The sequence below is a fragment of the Oryctolagus cuniculus genome, chromosome 10 (assembly GCF_964237555.1).
Source record: "Oryctolagus cuniculus chromosome 10, mOryCun1.1, whole genome shotgun sequence".
In the NCBI taxonomy this organism is placed as follows: Eukaryota; Metazoa; Chordata; class Mammalia; order Lagomorpha; family Leporidae; genus Oryctolagus; species Oryctolagus cuniculus.
This window is the reverse complement of record NC_091441.1, coordinates 22,838,215-22,859,395: the sequence shown is the minus strand read 5'-3', so window position 1 is coordinate 22,859,395 and position 21,181 is coordinate 22,838,215. Positions and strand designations below refer to the sequence as shown.

Here is a 21,181-nt window from a genome sequence, read left to right as displayed (position 1 = left end):
AGCTATCTGCTCTGATAAAACAGGTGCTGAAATTTATATATTCTATTACAGCCTTACAAGCCTCCACTAATTATTAATTATCCACCTAAGTGTATACTACTTTACACATCCTGCCCCTTAACTAGAGCGCTCAGAGAAGCTATTGTACGTTGCCCAACTAACGGACCATGTCTTCAACAGCTCAGTGGCCTAGCAAATGCAAAGATTTTCCCCTATGCACGCTTCACAGTGCTCACGCAGACCCACCGCCTACACAAACCAACTGACTCTCCATGGCCACATTCCACCTTGGGGAGCATGGGTAACTTAGGGAGGGCTCTAGCTGGGGACAACAGCAACAAGTCAGAACCAGTTTAGAAAGCAGCATCTCATCAGTGTTTGCAAGGACCCAACTGTACTCTCTCGTTCTGCTCTGCAAATGTTTTAAAGAAGCCACATAGAGACTTCTTTTTATTCTAGAACAGGTGTGAGCTCAATTCTACTCTTAAACTAGTATCAGCTCAGCTTAGAGAACAGCCATAAATTTTTATTTCAGAACCAAATGAAACTCATGAGGCTGAGGGGCATTAACTATTAAGGTGCTTTTGAAAAACTTGGTACAAGGCTGCTTTCTTGTTTTATTTTCAGTCTATGTTCAAACTACACATACACTTTACAAAGAATGGAAAATGTAATCACATGAAAGTATTTATATTTAGAATGCTTTTAATTCTGAGGAAACAAAACACTTCAGAGCTTTTTCCCCTTCCTCTATCATTTCATGAGTTGGGTCAAAAACAGCAATAAAGAAACTAAGGTTAAAGTGGAAAATGGATTGATGAAAATCACAAGGATATCAAACTGCTGTTTGCCAAGTTATTTTTTTTCCCATAACTAGCTAACAGCGATCATCCACAGCTGCCATGATAGTCCACCAAGATATTTTAAATATTTATTAACAGATATTTAAAATATCTGTTCTTGCTGCATCTCAGCTTCCAAACCGTACTTGTGAGACCATCAACAATTAAGGAAAAGGGAAACTTCTGCAATGGAAAAAACCACCCACGGCTTAAAGTATGAATTTAATTTTGTCAAGAGACCAATTTTTCAAGCTTCCAAAAATATGGATATTAGGCTCATTTCCAATTACTCCAAAAGTTCTGAAGGAGACCAGGTCACTAATAAATTCTCTTCCATGATTTGCTATCGCCAATTAAGTACAATCAGTTACACATAAAGAGTTTATGCTTGCATAGCATTCAGATTTGGCTACTGAACTGTTAAGAATACAGCTTGGTCTGAATAGCCAAGGTGAGGAAGAGGCCCCAACAATTAGTAACCCAGTAATTTCAGAGACTCAGACAACCCAGCTCATGCTGATAACACAAAGGCCAGAAAACTGCACTTTGCAATCGGAATGCTCTAAAAATAGCCTTTTCTGTGTCTTTTCCCCTCCTCTTTCACTTCTTTTGTCTTTCCCTTCTCCACCAAATGTTACCAGACGTGGCCCACTTTCTATTTTCATTCAGCTTTTTGTTACTTTAAAAATTTTTTTTTATTCATTCAGTTTTAATATGGCCCATGAGGGGTGGTGTTTAATTAATCACTTCCACATTCTGCCAAAATTCACTACATGGGGCTTTAGTTTGCATATCAAGCTGGCCAACTCCAATAAACAGAAAAACAGCCTACATAAGACAATAGTAGGTGCAGTAAGAATTTACATTTACTGAATCTCAGTGCCAAGGGATTTTCATGTTATTTCAATTCAACCCAGGGCAGCTCAGGTGAGACCTTCTAATGCATCACTACAGAAACTTACACGTGGTCACAAATTGGATGGTGGTGAGCTGTTGGCCAAACCAACGTCCAGCCGAAGACAAAGCCTTTATTCAGTCCACCATCTTTCACATCCCCCATTTTAGGGTCTCTCCCATTATTTTTGATCTGTAAGAAAGCATTACATTCTTTATCTTAAACAAAAACAACATAAGATTCTAGATCTTATACCAATTTAGAGTCTCATTATAAGTTTTTCTATTAATAAACATGTGTCAAGGAATTTCAGAATGAATAATAAGCAATCATCAAGAAAATGAAAAATGTTGGGGCTGAATCTCTTAAAGCTTCGAAATTATTTTAATTTAATTTAACCTCAATTTCTGCTCCGTTTTGTAACTGTTGGTTCCTAGGCCTAATAGTCTGCAAAGGAAATAAAATGTGACATATACTGAGTACTTCTTGCTACTCAAAAATAATACGTGGTACCTATGGACATAAACTCTGAGAGTGGAAGGAATAAGAAAATAATACGATTGAGGGGCACCATTCTATGTCAATCTTCCTTGAATAAGAAAGACCAGAAGTGCAACAGGACTATCTCCAGAGCATTCCCAAGATCACAGAAGGTATCTGGAAAAATACCTCTTTGATGACAAGCATCATGCCTAGCAGTGACTCCTTTATTCAGCTGACCAACAATGCAGGCAAAGAAATCTCAATTTGTCAGTGGGTCCCTGGACTCACTACTCAAACATCACACCAAGGGAAAGATTTTACCTAGGTATAAGGATGAAACTTGAGAACATTTAAAATGGAAAGAAAAACGGCTGGAGGCAAATATTTCACAAAGGGGCACATCTGAATTCAACAAACCTGTTCCCAAAGAGGTACTTATTTTATAGGATTACTGTTTTTGTGGACAGGCTAAAAAAGAAGTCTTTCCATTTTGGTCTTGATGTTTACAGAACTGAACATTCTATACTACCTCCACCTGCTCGTGCCTTCTGTCACACTCTCATTAGAAGGCAAAGGTATTTTAAAGCAGCTATTGCTCAAAACCCAGTCTCTAGACTTTTCAATTCATTATACAGACAAAAGTGACAGACACCCAATGTACAGCCTTGCAATGTCATAGCAGTCAAACGATAGAGAACAATGGTTAACAGCCTCAAGACGTCACATCTCTCAGGGATCTGGGGACTGTAAGCGAGCCTGCCATTGCTGTCCTCAGCAGAGAAATATGAAAACTGGGGCTCGTCTGAAATTTGCCCAATGCCCCATCATCACCAAGTAGAAAAGTCAAGACTAAGGCTGAAGTGTTCCCTAGAGCCCACTGTGTCATGATGCCTCTTAACACCTGCACTGCTTCAAATTGTGCTTTGTCTCTTTGGTCTGAACGAATGATACAATGGAAACAAACAAAATCATTTTACTTTGATTGAAGACCAAATAGCACTTAACGGGAAGACATAACTGTCATGTATATCAAGTCTATGGAACCCCTAAACTAAACTGATATTAATCTCTTGGAGTCAAGGGACAATGAAACATGTGAGAGATTCAAACTGTAATCCAGTCAAGAAGTGGGACCCTGGTTAATAAATCCACATGCATATCTTTAATGTCAAACTTAAGCAAAATTCAAAGAAGCTCTCTTCCCAATGAAAAACATAGAGAAAAACTTTACTACTGAATTAAAACAGTACTGGTTATTTTGCATCCCATTTATCTTTAATGATAGATGATCCTTTCCCCTGCCTATATTCTCAACTACCTGAATCATGCCATAACGGTTCAATAGGGATGGAGAAACTTCTGGCCAAAATGGGATCTGGCTCCCAGAATTTCATCAAGTCTTGGCATATTGGCTAAAATTAAGTGTCTTTGGGCTGCACCTAATCTCCCACGTTAAGAATCACCAAGGGGCTGGCACCGTGGTGTAGCAGGTAAAGTACCGCCTACAGTGCCAGCATCCCAGGTGGGGGCTGGTTCGAGTCCCAGCTGTTCCACTTCCAATCCAGCTCTCTGCTATGGCCTGGGAAAGGAGTAAAGGATGGCTCAAGTCCTTGGGCCCCTGCACCCACATGGTAGACCTGGAAGAAGCTCCTGGCCCCTGGCTTCCAATCAGCATAGCTCCAGCCGTTGCGGCCATCTGGGGAGTAAACCAGCAGATGGAAGAATCTTTCTCTCTGCCTCTCTATAACTCTGCCTTTCAAATAAAATCATCAAACACAATTGTGTGTACATATTAGAAGGAAAAAGGTTTTCTCTACCCCTCCCCTCCACCCTTGCCCAGACAGTATGCACTGTAGTCTGAGTGTTCACGGGTGACATGGCCAGTTGTTGGTACTAAGTTCCCTGGAGATGATTTTGGGAAAGAGGATCTCTGACACTGGAAGGGCATGTCCCTAGCCCTTGCTGCTCCATGGTGCCAGGTCAGCTCTGAATGAGAGCAATCAAAGACTGTGGGCGTGGGAACTAGCCTTTGGCTCTGCCAAGTACCACCAAAGGAACTGGGGAAAGACTGGTGGCTGGAGCCATGAGCTTACTGCACGATCAGCATGCTCTAGACAGACTGGTAGGTAGGAAGTCAAGCCAGAGACGGAAATGATGAGGTTCTAGGTAACACAGATGTGAAGAGGTCTGGCGCCGGTTGCTGCCGCGCTCAAAGGATTAGATGAAGCAAGGCACAGGCCGCGCAGGTGAGATGTGCACAGCAAGCCTCAGACTCCTTTTTCCACACAAGACTCTCTCGTGCCTATACTTTTCCACCTCCCTTTTGTCAACATAGGGAAGTCTCTGTTATCTGCACATCAAAAATATTTTCGGGAAAAATGCATCTGTACTGAACATTCACACTTTTTTCTTGTTATCATTCCCTAGACAATACTGTATAACAACTATTTACATAGCATTCATATTGTATTAGGTATATCCAGTAATCTAGAGATGATTTAAACAATACATGAATATGTGCTTAAGTTACATTCAAATATTATGCCATTTTATATAAAGACTGGAACATTTGCAGAGTTTGGTATCTACAAAAGTCTTGGAACCCATTTCTCATGGATGCTGAGGGATGACTGTGTGCCTATTTTCTATTCTGTTTAATTTGCTGGCCATAATTTAGAATTGAGACATATTTTGTCTATCACATGAAAGTGTGAACCTTAATCTTAATTTCTAAAACTGTTAAATTAAAAATTACATATTTTTCTCTTATAAAATTAAACGGTGTGGAGCAGGTGTTTAGCCTAGCAGCTAACATACCTGCATCCCACATTAGAGTACCTGGGTTCAGTTTCTGACTCCAGCTTCCTGCTAACGTAAACCCAGGGGGACAGCAGGTGATGGCTCAAGTAGGTGGGTCCCTGCCAGTTAGACCTGGGTTGAGTTCCCAGCTCCTGGCTTCAGCCCTGACTCAGCCCTGGCCAATGCAGTTGAGGAGTGGACCAACAGAAGACAATGCTCCTTGCCTGTTTCTCCATGTGTGTGTTTCTGCCTCTCAGATAAGCAAACTGTGAATCAAAATACTCAAAGTTGGTAATCGCAATATAAACTCCCAACTCCCTTCTCTTCTTTCTGTTTCCACCATAGACGCTGTAGAAGCTATTGTGTGCATCCCCCACTTCCAACTTATCCAGCTTGAGGTGGCCATGGGTTACGGGAGAGCGCTGAGCTCAGGGAGGTGGGAATTGCATTCCTAACTCACCCACTCCCTCCTTTCTGCATCAAACCCAAACCTGACATCTAAAACTGTGACAGTCCTCTTGAGACAATGCAGGGAAGGACAAAGAATCACAAAGCTACCAACCCTGATGTCACTGAGCTAAAAACCAATTCTAGCAGTGGCCTCTTGCAGCATGGACAAAATTATTTTCATACCACTACTAGTTACATTTCCCGGTAGTTCTAAGCAAATTCATCTTTACCTGATAAAAACAGTTTTCTACTCTCAGGTGAATGTGAGATTATTTATTTCCTTTTATGGTGAGTAACTTCCTATTTGAGAAATCTTCTCCAGGTATTTAGATGATCTGTCACTTTTGGCCACAGTTTAAGTACTGCAGTATCACCTTTTCTGTGGATTCACTTGCTATGGCTTTAGTTACAAATGATCAACTTCAGTCCAAAAATGTTAAATAAAAAATCCCAGAAGGACCCTGTTCATAAGTTTTAAATTGCATACCATTCTGAGTAAACATGAAATTTCACACCACCCCTCTTCTTCCCACTCTAGGTATCAATAACTCTTTGGTCCACATATCCACACTGTATGTGGTACTCACCCATTAATCACTTAACAGTCTTATCAGGTATCAGATCAACTTGCTGTATTACAGGGCTTGTGTTCAAGTAACACTTTATTGAATAACGGCTCGAAAACACAACAGTAACAATGCTCGCAATTCAGATCCGCCAAAGAGAAGACATAAAATGTTGTTGTTTATCTCTTACTATTCCCAATTGTATAAATTAAACTTTGTTATAGTATGTGTATGTGTATATAGAAAAAAAACACGGTATTTATAGGACTCAATAATATCTGTGGTTGCAGGCATTACCTGGGGTCCTTGGACCCTATCCCCTGAGGATAAGTACAACAAATATAGCATTTTTCGGATTAACAGTTCTTCTACATTTTATAACTGGCTTAGTAGAAAGTATTTGACTAATGACAATGAGTAGGCGGCAGAATGGGAAGGAAACAAAACCAGTGAAAGAAGAACAGAAATGCTCACTGACTGGACAACAGGAAACAGTTATCTTATCTGAATACTGGGAACATTCAACTTCTTTCCAATGGCCTTGAAAAGTTCTCAACTTCTGATTTTACTTATCTCTTCTTATAAATAAGATAATCGGTGGTGTGTATATTAAAAACTGAAATTGACCACACTGTAACTTGCCTCATTTCCCAGCCAAAGAACAGGATTCAGTGCAACTAAGAATATAGCAACACAGATGAAAATATGGGTTTCTATAAGAATGGCTCTGGTTTAGGGTGTTCTTGCGTGACTTTAATTTTTTTAATATTTATTTTATTTTTATTTGGAAGGCAGAGTTACACAGAGAGGGAGAGACAGAGAGATTCATCCATCCACTGGTTCACTCCCCAGATGGCCAGGAGCCAAGAGCTTCATCCAGGTCTCTTATGTGGGTGCAGGTGCCCAAGCACTTGGGCCATCTTCTGCTATTTTCCCAGGCTCATTAGCAAGGAGCTGGATCTGAAGTGAAGCAGCCAGGACTTGAACCATTTATATGGGATGCCGGCACTGAAGGCAGAGGCTTTACCACTGTGTCACAGTGCTGGCCTCCTTGCCTGACTTTAATAGATGAGCTTTGCATTCAGGATTTAAGTCCTACACAAGGGCACTTCAAATGGAAAATGGAATTAAAAGGTAAGTTTGTTTTAGGATAAAAAAATTTTTGAATCTAGGCATAGCTTTTCATGATGTGCCTTTCCATGAACTTTTAAAAGTCCTTACATATGCAAGGGCACAAATTTTTCTTTTTATTTACTTATTTATTTATTTGAGCCACAGAGAGAGGTAGAGATGGAGAAAGAGAGATCTTCCATCACTGGTTCACTCCCCAGATGGCCCCAACAGCCAGAGCTGAGCTGATCCTAAGCTAGGAGGCAGAAGCTTCTTCTGGGTCTCCCATGTGGGTGCAGGGTCACAAGGACTTAGGCCATCTTCTGCTGCTTTCCTAGGCATATTAGCAGGGAGCTGGATTGGAGTGGAGAAGCTGAGACTTGAAACATGCCCAGGTGGGATGCAAGCATTTCAGGCCAGGGTTTTAACATGCTGCGCCAGTGACAGCCCCAATTTTTCTTATGATAAACTGAATGGCGTTGTCCAGGAACTTTTTAAAAGTCCCCTTGTGACACTAATTCCCTGATTCATACAAGTATTAAACCATTCAATGGCATGTGTTGATGTCCAACAATTCTATGCCTAGCACTGGGCTATATAAATACTTTTCCTCCTGGTGACTCAACTTAATGAGGTATTATTTGATCCCTGATCAACCCAGATCCTTAACAACAGTTCTGGAATGACTTGAGGTATAACAGAAACATCTATTTGAATCAGGCTTTAAATAATTACATTTTGAAAACACATCACTAGCAAAGTGAGGTGCCAGCGTCCCACATGGGGACTTGTTCAAGCCTTGGCCGCTCCACTTCCCATCCAGCTCTCTGCTGTGGCCTGGGAAAGCAGTGGAAGATGGCCCAAGTCCTTGGGCGCCTGCACCCGCATGGGGGACCAGGAAGAAGCTCCTGGATCCTGGCTTCAGTTCAGCATAGCTCCGGCCATCGTGCCCATTTGGGGAGTGAACCAAAGGATGGAAGAGCTTTTTCTCTGTCTCTCCCTCTCTCTCTGTAGCTCTCTCTTGCAACTAGAAAGAAAGAAAGAGAGAGAGAGAGAGAGAGAGAGAGAGAGAGAGAAAGAAAGAAAGAAAGAAAGAAAGAAAGAAAGAAAGAAAGAAGAAAGAGGAAGGAAGGAAGGAAGGGAGGGAGGGAGGGAGGGAGGGAGGGAGGAGGAGAGAGGGAGGCAGGGAGGGAGGGAGGAGGGAAGGAGCAATACAATTCAGAAGATAAAACAAAGTATAAGGATAAAATGGCAAATCTAAAAGACCAGTTGGACCACTGAAGGAGAAAGCTATCTCAGAGGGCCTCTAAAAGGCTATTTTCCTCACTCAATTTCAAGATGTGAAAATGAGGGCAGGCATTTGTCACAGCAGTTACCGAGCAACTCGGGGCACCGTGAGTTTGAGTCACAGCTCCGATTTTGATTCCAACGTCCTCCTCACGCACACCCTGGGATACGGCAGGTGCTGGTTCAAATGCTTGGGTCCCTGCCACCTAGGTGAGAGACCCAGACTGAGTTCCAAGCTTCAGCCTGGCTCAGCTATGGCCACTGCGGGCAACTGGGGAACAAACCAGCAGATGAGGGAGCTCTCCCCATCTCTCTGAATGTGTCTTTCTGTCTGTCTCCCTTGATGTCTCTCTGCCTTCTATATTTAAAAAAAAAAAAAAAAAAGAAGAGAAAAAAATCCACAAAAATGTGTCATAAAATAAAAAGCTTTGAAAACAAGCTAGCTGCCCTAAGCAGCCACAGGCAGTTGCAGGAAAACAGTAAAAATTCTACTGACTCTCAGCCTTAACAATCAGGATGACTAAAATCCCTTGTGATGGCACTCAAGACAGTCATATTTGTTACTATTTCAGGAAGACAATTTAAGCTTAATGTATTAAAATATGAGAACTCCCAAAGAAAGTAAAATCAAGTAAGTCCATTATTAGAGATTTCTTGTCTCGGAAATTGCTTACACCACAAAACTGGCCCCCACGATACTATTCGGAGAATGTGAATAACCTGAAAAGTGCTTTAAAAAAAGAGCTCTGACTGTCCACAGCGACGTCCCTCACTGGGGAAACTGCCACTGCAGATCACTAACTTCAGAGCATTTCCGATACGAACTAAAATGTCCAGAGCTGACATCTATATTCACAGCCCCACTTTCACGAAGTTCCTAGAATATGATTTGGCCTCTAGAACTTTCAAACATCAAATGTTTGTTGTTTTCACACAGGTTCTGCTCTTCTGGCATTTACCTTCTTGCATGGAAAAACCATCTGACAAGAGGTCAAATAAAATTCATCCACGCTTTGCCAAAAATGATTTTTTCTTTGTGGTTCAGCTTTGCCTTTGAACATTAGGACTTCCAAAAACAGTTTTCCAAGTAAGAACTGATTCACTGGATATTTTTCAATTTTATAATGAGAAGAAAAACTCTCTGCATTAGCATCTACTCGAGTTTGCTGTTTTACAAGAACTCCGTGGCACTCGCCTCTGCCACTGGGATTTGAAAACACTCACAACACTTCACCTTTATGCTGGGCTAAACTCAGGGTAGCCATAAACACGCTGAAGTAATGCAAACCTAAATATTCCTGCTAGGCAAACGGAGCAGTGGAACCGAATTATAATGAGCTAGCAGCTGTCACAATACGACCACAGTAACCAAATCAAAATATCAACCGCTAACCCAGATGAGATTCAAAGGTCATCCCATAAGCCAGCAGCTTTCTTCAGTTCTGCCTGAAACCTCAATCTAATCCTGCAGTGAAATGTTCCACTGAGCTGGTTGAGAAACCAGTTACTCTATGGTGGTAAATTATTTAGGAGGGCTAGAACCAAATACCACAGAAAGGAAACTCAACCATTCGCAACGGGACCTGTAAAAACTTAGCAGCTGATGTTGAACTAAGCTGCACCCAACTGTACAAAAGTAACACTTTTCACATCCTTCAGTCACCAACCCATGTATATAATCTCACTGGGCAATGTGCTCACTTATCCTCAAACAATGTGGGTTTCAATGAAGACTCTGGAACACTAGAAGGGAAATGCATGATTCGATTCTTCCTTGGATCAAAGAGTTTAAGATAGAAAATATATTGTCTACCATTGTAAAAATATTTGGACAATTAGCTACAAAAGTTTAATGCTTGGCAAAGAAAAAAAAAGTCTAAAAAATTCCACACTCTTTGCATATATTTCTTGCCAGGATTCTCAAACTTCTATGGCATATAAATAATCATTTTAAAGACACGGGGATCATTCTCATAGCCTCTCTACCCCATTAACATATTCTGATAGCTACCCAACTGACCACCTGTGAAGTTTTAATCAAAGTGTTTAAAAACAGCAGCAAACAAGTTTCCAACAGATCAAGTGTACATCATTATCATTAGTAATCATGGGTAGTCACAAAGAAGAATGATTTGTATTCTTCAGATGTGAAACAGTATACAGAATTTCAACCAAGACTGCTGGCTTGTATCTACCCACTGGAAGTCATGAGCTAGGAACCAGAGGACACAAATTGGTCGGGGCAGGGAGTCGGCACTGAAAAGTCTCAACCCCTCCAAAACCCATCTCACACCAAAACAAGAACAAAATGCCACATCTATTTTTTTATGTAGAAATTTGCTTTTTGTTTAGTTATGCTTTTCTTTAAAGAATCAATACAATATCAACTACTAGCGGTATAACAACTAGAGAGCAATACAAAGAGAAGAAAAATATTCTAAATCAAAGAAGTGTCATTAATTCTTTTGGCATAATATGCTCATTTGTATATACATTCATGTACCCGCGCATACATATAAAGGTACACATGTATGTATACACACACATACATAAAGCACACATGTATGTTCATTTGTATATTTTCATGTTAGAGCTTAGATATAAAATCTTATTTCCAAAAGAATAAATTAGCAGATACTCTACTACTCTTATAAATTAAATCCCACTTTGCGTAAATTTGAGATAGAAATAAATAAGTTGAGCTTTAGTGTTTCTGTACAAACACAAATATTATTATCACAAAAACTGCAACATTTATGCAAAACCATTCATGTGAAATCAGGAAGTTTGTAATACAGTTTTATTACCATAAATGAATTTGTGAGCAAATATATTATCAATGCACCTATCATTTTCCTGAAATCATGTACTGCCTTAAAGAACAAAATATATAATTGACTTAAAAAGGAGAGAATGTTGTAGTAATCTTTCTTGCCTTAAAATAACATAAAACCTTATGAAGTGACTAGTTTACAAAAAAAAAAAAAACAAAAAAAAAAAAAAACAGGTCATCTTCAGTTAATAACTCTTTCCCGTAAAATTAGTGTCACTTACTTCTGTAGCAGACGCCTAATTCACTCACAGGCTTGATTGATTTGACAATAGAGAATCTGCTCCAATAAAGTGGTTGATTTATTTCTGATACTATAGCTTTTACCCTAACGTGACATCATGGCAGCATTAAAGTCTTTGAAATGTAAAGAAATCCTTTGTAGTTTAAATCAAAGCCAACTAAAAAGTCTAAGGGTAGATTGTTTTAAAAAAACTTACAGTAAAGTCTAATGCCTTCTTTTGGTAGACAGCAAGACCCACAAAGGTCATCACAGAGAATATGGGTTTGGACACAAAGAACAGTTTGGAACACAGCCTATATTCTATGAGTTCAAACCACTGGCTACATTAATAGATCTTACTTGGTCTACATCTATAAATTGGTTGCCCTTAATTTCCCCAGAACAATTTATCTTTTCTTTGTGAAGGTGCAACGTAACACCAAACATGGCTCATCTTAGAAGTGGTTTCATTTTAAATAAACAGCAGCTTGAGCAAAATCAATGAGAATCTTTGTTCCCAGAATCTAGCCCGGAGATACTCAAGCCATGGAGGCATTGGGGGATGTGAGAAATAGCAGTGGGAAGACTTTTCAACCAACATCACAGTATCACAGTCAGTGCTCTCAAAATATTTTCTAATTCTTCTTGAAACTAAAAATGTAAGGTATTTCATACTTGTTTCAATGTCTCTTTCTCCCTTTTCCTTTTTTTTTTTTTTTTTTTTTTTTTGCACACTGCACAGTGGCCTCTCGCTCTGAGGGCGACTTCCCTGACCCGAGTCTGACACTGCACGGTTAATGTCAGATAAACCATTTAACCCAGGCACAATTCTTTTCTGTGCAAAAATCTGCTTGAGGTGGAAAATGTAGCAGTTTGTAAACAATAAAGAGCCATGTTTCAGACCAGACAGCTTATCTAACAGAGAAGTCCTTTCATTGGGAGCAGTGGGTGGGAGCCTCGTGGACATAGTAGCATTTCCTTTCACAATGCAGGAGACTGTCTTGGCCTCCATATTTAAGAGTTTAATGGGAAGGAGGGCAGACGGGATAAAAGGGCAAGGCTGACATGGATTTTCAGCTTAAACAACGACTAAGTGAAAAGAATCAGCTTTCTCTGCTCTAGACTGTCAGCCTCCTTATATTTTAAATAGTATTTGGATTGAGGAACTAATTTGGTTTGTAAAGCAGGTGCCAACAACGAAATGTGGAAAAGAGCAATCGTTTAATATGTGTGTATTGTGTGGTAAATTCTGCAATATTCATTTATCAAGAGTAAACTTTTTTACATATATTATATAAACTTCTAAATATGAGTAGTAATTTATTCTAATTTACCTACTTTAGATCACTAGAAGGTAATTTAAGGATCTTCTAAGGCAGTCTGTATATTCTTTAGCTACTACTTCTCAAGACTATCATTTTCAAATTAATCTTTATTCTATTTAATGAAGTTGCATGACGAATAGAGAAGTGAAGGTGTTAGAATCAAAATCAGTACTACTCACATTGAAGAGTATAGTCATTCTTTAATATCTAAATTGACAATCTAGTAATCTCTGCATATCCTGAAAACAGGAAACCTGATGCACCTCACTACCGACAATTATTAAAGACAAAGAATTCTTGTTTTAGTTACAACGTTAAAACACAAACATAAAATTTACTATTTTGCAGTCAAAAAGCACACAAAAATAACAACAATCTGCAACAAAACATCAATGTTCTCATAGTTGGGATGAAGCTCAAAGGCACAGCATAGGATGCTACCCATCAAAAGTAACTGCAAAAATGAGTATTTATTTCCATTATTCACTGTTAAATACCTGACACTCCTGTAGAAGGATTTGATAGTGGTTTTTTAAAAACCTTGAGTTTCACAGTATCTACACCTTAAATAACTAATACTGCTTCCAAGGTGTAAAAATCAGAACATTCTTCAGAAGCATTTGCAATTATGGTTGCAGAACGATATAATTATTGCCATGAGTTTTCCTTGGAGTGTTGTCCAACAGCTTTTGTCAAACAGTTTAATGTCATTTATCGACAAATCTGCGATGGAATTTGGCCAGGTTGAAAGATTTACATTGTTAAGAACTCACATTTACCCTAAAAAAAATCACTTTTTCAGTCAAACTAAAGTAACCAGCTATTGGGACCTTTTAAGCCATTATGAATTGTCTTTTCATTGCTCACATTACTAGTGTTATACAAGCATCCCTCTAGGGTAGTCAAAAGCAGAAAAATAAGCTAAGGATGCCCTTCAGTGTGATGCAAATTCACAGACAGCCTCAAACTATTTTTTACATAGCTTGCTTTCATGACACAAGATCATTAGCACTAAAGGTCACACTCTGTTCAACACAACCAGATTTTACAATTCAACCTGACTGTACTACTCTGATTCAAGCACACTAAGCCCATTAATACTATTTATTTCTATTACCCCATTAATAAAACTGCACAGCTAACCACAGGTAAATATCACTGCCAACCAAGAGGTCCAATGCTATTTTTATTTTAAACAATCACCACGTTGCCTTCATCAACCTTAACTTACACAACCACTTTTGCAGCACTGAAGTTGGGATAGTGCTTTATATCTAAGGAGGACAAAATTTCCATGCAGATGCAGTATCACTGAAATTATTTAATCCCACATGGATGGAATGCTTAGTCCTTATGAATCATATGCTACCGATATTTTCCTACCATTTAAGTGGCTAAAACTCCAAAAAATTGAACCTCTGTCTAGGGCATAATATTCCCCTCTATAATAAAACACAGCATTCAAAACATGAATGTAAAGTTAAAAGTAATCTTACTTTGTATTCTGGAATTGACAAAAGGTGGGGAGAGATTGTCGTGTGATCCAAGGTCCCTGCTGGTCATGTGGTCATAGGGAGTCCCATCTCCATAGTTCTGTAAGTAAAACAACAATGTAAGCTTTAATTTCATATTCCTAAATTACCACACAAACATATCCCCACGATCGAAACTTCTCCCACTCAAAGAAATTGGAGCCCATTATGTCATCCCTGGAACCATGCTATAAAGAACCTGTACCTTCACAGGTTTGGTAGCAAAAACAGTACCAAAGTCTGCAAAGTTGAGATTTGTCTCATGTCTGTGAAAGTGTGGGAATTATAGCAATGGGACCAATGGCATGGAGTTGGTGACATGACTAAAGGAAATAATGTGTGGAAAACACCATACACATATAAAGTATACTGCAACTGTGAAGTTATTATTTGATGAACCCACATTAAAGCAAGATTGCACTATAAGGGAAAACTACCTATAGCCTATAATAAATTGTTTTTAGAAGATGAAGGTAGAGACATGTAAACAAAAACATTTCGTTTTACAATATTGACTTTTTAATTTGTATTACAGTAAGAGTTCACTATATAATTAACAGATAAGAATATGAATGAACAGCTAAAACTTTTAGCATAAATTAGTGTCTCTGGAGCTGGACAAAAGTATGCCACAAACAGTTTTAAAGCAATTTTTGCCAGAAATTTTTCATTGTTGTAATGATCTCATTGTTTTAATGGGGATTTAAAAGCATGTAAGAGAAAGTGAAAGATCATGTGTTTTATACAGTTCAAATTTCAGTCTACTGAAGAGCATAAAGTGACCAAAAAGGGGCGGGGCGGGGAGTCATTCTGCTCAGCTGGTTGAACTGCCCATAAAGTCTAAGTCAAATTTACTTAGAGGTATCAGGTGGCAGGTTAGCCAAAGGGCAGAATCTGCCTACACAAAAAAGAGGGATGGATGCTGCAGGAGCGGTGAAAAGGCGCATCACCAGAGGGCGGCGGGAACCGAAGGACAAACAACCCTGTTTTCAATCACCTTTCTTTATGTATAAAATTAACCGGGATGATATTGTAATCCAATTCTGCCAGTATGTCCATACATAAAAATACGTCACATTTTAAAGACCCATCATGGGCTTCACACTCACGAATTCTAAGCCAGGCACTGCACAGTCCTGTTATTAAGTGTCCTCATCCTAGATAGTACACAAATCACTTAATATACATGATCTAATTTAATCCTCAGTGCAGTGCTGCAAGGGAGAAGATAATATCACCACTTTAGGATGAGAGAAGAGAGACTTGCCAAGGTTGTCTGGGTACAGTCTGCCACTAATAACCAGACTCATGCAAATTCCCCGAATTTAGAAAACACAAGTTACAATATGTGTTGATTCAAAATTATTCACTACTCTGGTCCTCGAAAAATAAATGGCAAGATAGTCCAAGTAAACTAAATTTAGAAGTCAGTCAGGATGATTCTAAATGGACCTTGTTCATTGTGCAAACACAATTAAAAGCACTAAATGGAAGAAATTACTTTGTATACTCGGTTTAACACACGAAGTATGATGCTGAAATATATACAATACAATTGTGTATAAGAATAAAAAATTAAGTGAACTGAATGAACTAAACAATAGAGGGAAGTTCAGTCATCTCCACTTGCTGTCAAAAGGAAAGGATTTATCTCTGCAAGTGCAGACTGTAACATGAGGAGGAGGGAAGATTTCCTCAGCCCATCCATATCATGCATTAGAATGTCACACTCAACAGCTGGTGGAAGGGCTCCACAACGTCGCTGGTAAGCTTAGAAATCCTGCTGTACCCTGAAGGCTACACAGAGGATCACCATGCCAAGGACAGGTGGAAATGTTCAACGACGGCTTCATTTCAACAGCTTGATTCCCTTCTCTGCCTTTTGAGATGAAATAGAGACCTTCCTTCAGTGCGAATTTATAGGCAAATGGTACCCTCCCCGCAGAACGCTTCATCTCCATAGCCGGTCAGGTGTGGGGGCGTGATTAATTTTATTACATACACTAAGTCTACTTTTGGTTTGGGACATTATAAGTGAAAGGCCTCAGAATGATTCGGTTAATGACGATATATATAAAATCGTGCATAGTTAAATTGGAAGAAACACAAAAGATTCTCTGAAACAACTTCATTAGTTTACAAAGGAGGAAAATGAGGATGAAAGAGGTGACATGACATGCTCAAGGTCATACACATACAAAACGCACAACGCCTAACCTCATTCCATGGTCTTTCCATTACACCCAGAGGAACATCAACATATTGAAGAAAACCATGAAAAAAGGCAGCAAAAATGTGAAACCAAATAAATTAATGAATCCAGTTGGAAAGATGTTTACAAAAAAGTAAACCAACTAAGATTTATGACATGGATTTTACTGATAGAATTCAGCTGTCTATGTACACCCCTATGTTATAGGTATATTAGCATTTTTTAAGTTGTTCCATCTACAACAAATAACTTTCCATAACATTGAATCAGTAACTGGCAAAGTAAGGGCAATAACTTAATGAAGGATTTTTCTTCTGAGCCAAAGTAGAACCAAGTGTCCAATTTGGTAACACCATGACATAAGAGAAACTGTCGAAAACTAGACACTCTGATTCAACATGGAATGCGTGCGCGCGCGCGTGTGTGTGTGTGTGTGTGATTGTGTGTGAGTGTGTCTCTGAAACTCACCTTCAGTTTGTCAATTTCCCTACGTGGGATGTCTGTGTATGGGGACAGAGATTAGATATACTTACCCTGGATGGGCTTGGATGTCCTCCGTTCCCCCAGGACCCTGAGCTACTTCTGTCTTCTACATCTAAGGGACAAGAGAAAAGTTCTTTAGGCTTTCTGGCAATAATTCTTTCCTTTTGTATATGCACTTTTAAATTAATGTTTCAAATTAATCTCCTGTTGCCTTTAATTAAGAACCAGGCACAGGGCTACCATGATGATAGTGGCTTCTGACCCATCTACTTAAATTAACTCATTTAAATTCACAGCAGAAATGAACTGGACCCTCAGGAACCTGAGGTATGCACATAAAAATTACTTCCATCCTTCACAGCGCTTGATAGCCTCAATTTCTAGAGACATGAAAACACACTGCAAGTTTTATTCAAATCATTGGGACCAAATAAGTTGAAAAGTACAGAACACAACCTTAATGCAAAAGGAAAATTGAATTAAGGTAAATATGCATATTAACACTAACACGTTCAGTATTGTTGCCATAATGTCCGTGGATACTTTCTGTCCTTTAGCCAAGCTTTACTATACATGCATAACAGACATGTAACAGAAAATACAAGACAAAAAAAGGCACAGCAGTCAGGAGTCAGGAGTCCACCTCCACCAGCGTATTACAGGAACGGTGGGTTTTTTAATTGAGTTTCTTAGGTTAAGACAACACAGTCTCTTTGATTTGTTTTCTTCAAACTAGATATACCAGTTGGCCTTCAGTCCTTAATCTGGGCTTTGAGATGTGGAAATGAAAGTTGTTATTAAGTTACAAAGCAATGTTTTATTTTGATAAATCATGGTGAAGAGCTCAGCAAGAGTGACTGGAGAGTGAGAGTCTCTAAACTCTGTCCCAGCAAAGCCCTACAGCTGACCAGCTTACAGAATGTTCCATCCATGCTTCAAACAGTGAACACTCAGTATGGAGAGTGTAACAGCTACGTTACCATTTTAACTGCTTGGAGCACAGCAGTGTTTTAACGATCAGTCACTCTATATTTAGGAATAGCTTTGAGATTTTTGATGAAAGCCCTTTGTAAGCATAAAAAGTTTCCCCATTATGTTACTTTGATAACAGACAGTCATCACAAACATCCTCTGACAGAGCTGGAGGAGGAAGTGTGAAACACTGGTTCAGGAGACATAATCCCATTTATTGTGTTTCCTAACATTTCAGTAGTACTGTTTATTCTCTTAATGCTCTTCTGTCATTCCTTTTATTACTGCTATTTTATTATCAGCAGAAGTAATCATAGCATAATTAATTGATTTATTTTTGGATACAGTGGAGTACATGGTGTTTTGGAGTATCTGAAGAGATGGAAGAACAACAGCAACTAACTTAATGCCACTGAACCTGAACGCATTCTCTCTCTCATAACAGTATATCGATGTCTTTTAGTTGGTGCTTCCAAAGATAATGCAACTGCAAACAGATGTCCCCCATGGACACTTAAAATCAGAGCACTGTGAACTTTAAGGCATGTCAAGAAAGCTCTAGAGACTACAGCCAGCCTGAAGAAACGATGTAAAAGCTTCCCAAACCTGCCGTTTAACAATCCAACATGCTGGCCTACCCTGCATATGCTGAGTACAAGTACACAAAGTTACTTACAACCTTTTAGGAGCCTCACATGAGTAAGCCTTGCAGCCTACATGGTTCTCTTAATTCTTAAACAGAAAACAAATATTTTCAGCCAAAAACAAACCAAAACAAAAACTGTATAAACAACCACAGCAAATTTTCCAAAGTCTGATCCATCCTAAAAAACTGGATGTGGGAGGCGGTAACTGGATGGGCATCATGTCGCAGCAGGTTAAGCTACCACTTGGGACAACCACATCCATTAGCCAACAAATTGGGAAAACTGACTCCTCCACTTCCAACCAAGCCTCCTGCTAATGCGCCAGGGAGGCAGAAAAATGATGGCTCAGGTGCTTAGGTCTTCCACTCACACAGGAGACCCAGACTGAGTTCCAAGCTGGATTCCACTTGGCCCAGCCCTGGCTCTTACAGGCATGTGGGGAGTGAACAAGAAGATACTGATTTTTTTTTTAAAGATTTATTTGTTTATTTGAAAGTCAGAGTGACACAGAGAGAGATGGAGAGGCAGAAAGAGAGAGAGAGAGAAAGAGAGAGAGAGAGAGAGATCCTCCACCTGCTAGTTCACTCCCCAGATGGCTGTAATGGCCGGAGCTGTGCTGATGCGAAGCCAGGAGCTTCCTCCCAGTCTCCCATGCTGGTGCAGGAACCCAAGCCCAAGAACTTGGGCCATCTTCCACAGCTTTCCCAGGGCACAGCAGTGATCTGGATCGGAAGTGGAGCAGCCAGGACTTGAACTAGTGCCCATATGGGATGCTGGCACAGCATGTGGCGGCTTTACCCACCACACCATAGTGCTGGCCCCAGGAGATTTTATCTTTTCAGTTTCAGAAGAACCTAAATATGAGAAGTAGGCAGAGACTTGGAGGAAAGGCAACCATTCCGCCAGGCCAGTGGTTCTCCACTGGGGATACTTTTGTCCTCACCCCCACAGGACATTTGGCAATGTCTAGATATATTTTTTTGTTGTTGTTAACAACTTGGCAAGGTGGCAGGGGATGCTACTGACATCTTGCAGATAACAGCTGAGGACTTCACAAACCACCCTATAGACACATAGAACTGCCCCTTCATCAAAAAATGTTCTGTCCCCAAAGGTCATTTTTGCTGAGGTTGGAAAGTCCTACCTAGAGCAAAGAGCAAGAATGGATTTGTTGAAAATATGTACTAGAATTTGATTTATAATTTAGCAAGAAGTCTTCCCAAATACAAAATATCATATATTTTAACCCAGACTTGAGCTGGAATGTTTCATGAGATCATACCCATCTTCTGTCCACTGAATAAGGGAAAAATGATGGTCAACCAGGCAGCTTGCTAATTAGCAAGCAGATAAAACACATCAAAACTTGAGTATTCCCAACTGGGCAATTTCAAAAGCGAGCAATCCACTAATTAAAAATGCTGGGAGTCGAGCTTTTTCCAAACAGGTTAAATACTGGCTGGGTTCCTTCACAAATAGAGTCTCAACCAATCGGGTCTGACTGCTCTTTTCCCATCCTTTTTTGTTTTCATCTTTCTCATTTCCTGACCTCACACTGCTGCACCTTCCTTTTTGCTTCCTCCCTTCTAAACTGCTCCCTTTTAAATAGGCTTTTGCTCTGCCCTGGCCTCCTGCTAGGTCCAGAGGATGAGGACAAATCACTAACTCCTCAAACCCAATAAATAAAACAACCATATGAACTACAATTATATTTCATATTGGGCGGGGAGGGGGTAGGATGTCCATATAACAGCTGCTCATGGCGAGAAGACACAAAGCTACAGCACGAATACTGGTAATCCACAACTCGGGCAAACATGTTACATTTCAGTCATTTGTTCCCATCTTCTCTGCCTCAGAGCTTCAACAGACCTGCCAGCTCGTCAGCAAGCATTCCCTCAGTAAGTATTCCAGAGCATCAGAAAGGGTAACCACCTGCATCTCAATCGCCTGATGCACTCATTTCAAAATCAGCCTCTGCGGGCTTGTCTCAGACCTGAGTCTGGAACTCTGGAGGCGGGGCCAAGAGAGCCGTGTTGTAAACAAGGTCTCCAGATAATCTTCATGCACACAGGAGTGTGAGAACCACAGGATTACTCTGCTACTGCAAATACAAATCACGGGCTGCAATGGCCTGCCTCACTCCCTATCTAAAAAATCCTGTGTGGGCTGCTGGTTTCAGAAGCAGTCAGTCCTTACTCCCATGATATCGGCATCCCAGGGATCTCTACCAGACTCACTTTTTAGGTAAACCCTGCACATGGTCTGCACTTGGCCACTCCTGGTTCCTGGCTACTGCATCTGACACTGTAACTCTTCCATACTGCAGTGGTTTTGTATCTGCTATTCCTTCTCCTGACCTGTCACTCACTTTCCAAAACACAGCAGCAGCTCACGTCTGTGAGCTTAAATATGTGTTACAGTCACATTTAAGCACCTAAATGCCCTAACAATATCCTGACTTTCTTTTTTTTTTTTTTAAACTTTTATTTAATGAATATACGTTTCCAAAGTACGAATAATGG

General features: G+C 39.9%; 1 protein-coding gene across 38 annotated transcripts in view; it reads right to left on the bottom strand.

The window, feature by feature from the left end:
- Positions 1-21,181, bottom strand: part of TCF4 (transcription factor 4) — a 390,316-nt gene that overhangs the window by 232,450 nt on the left and 136,685 nt on the right. For all 38 annotated transcript variants that reach the window (XM_051851926.2, XM_070050130.1, XM_070050128.1 and 35 more), the window contains 2 exons: positions 17,088-17,149; positions 14,307-14,403 (listed from right to left, as the gene is read on the bottom strand). In XM_051851926.2, coding sequence (XP_051707886.1) covers positions 14,307-14,403; positions 17,088-17,149 — 159 coding nt within the window. The remainder of the gene's footprint in view (positions 1-14,306; positions 14,404-17,087; positions 17,150-21,181) is intronic.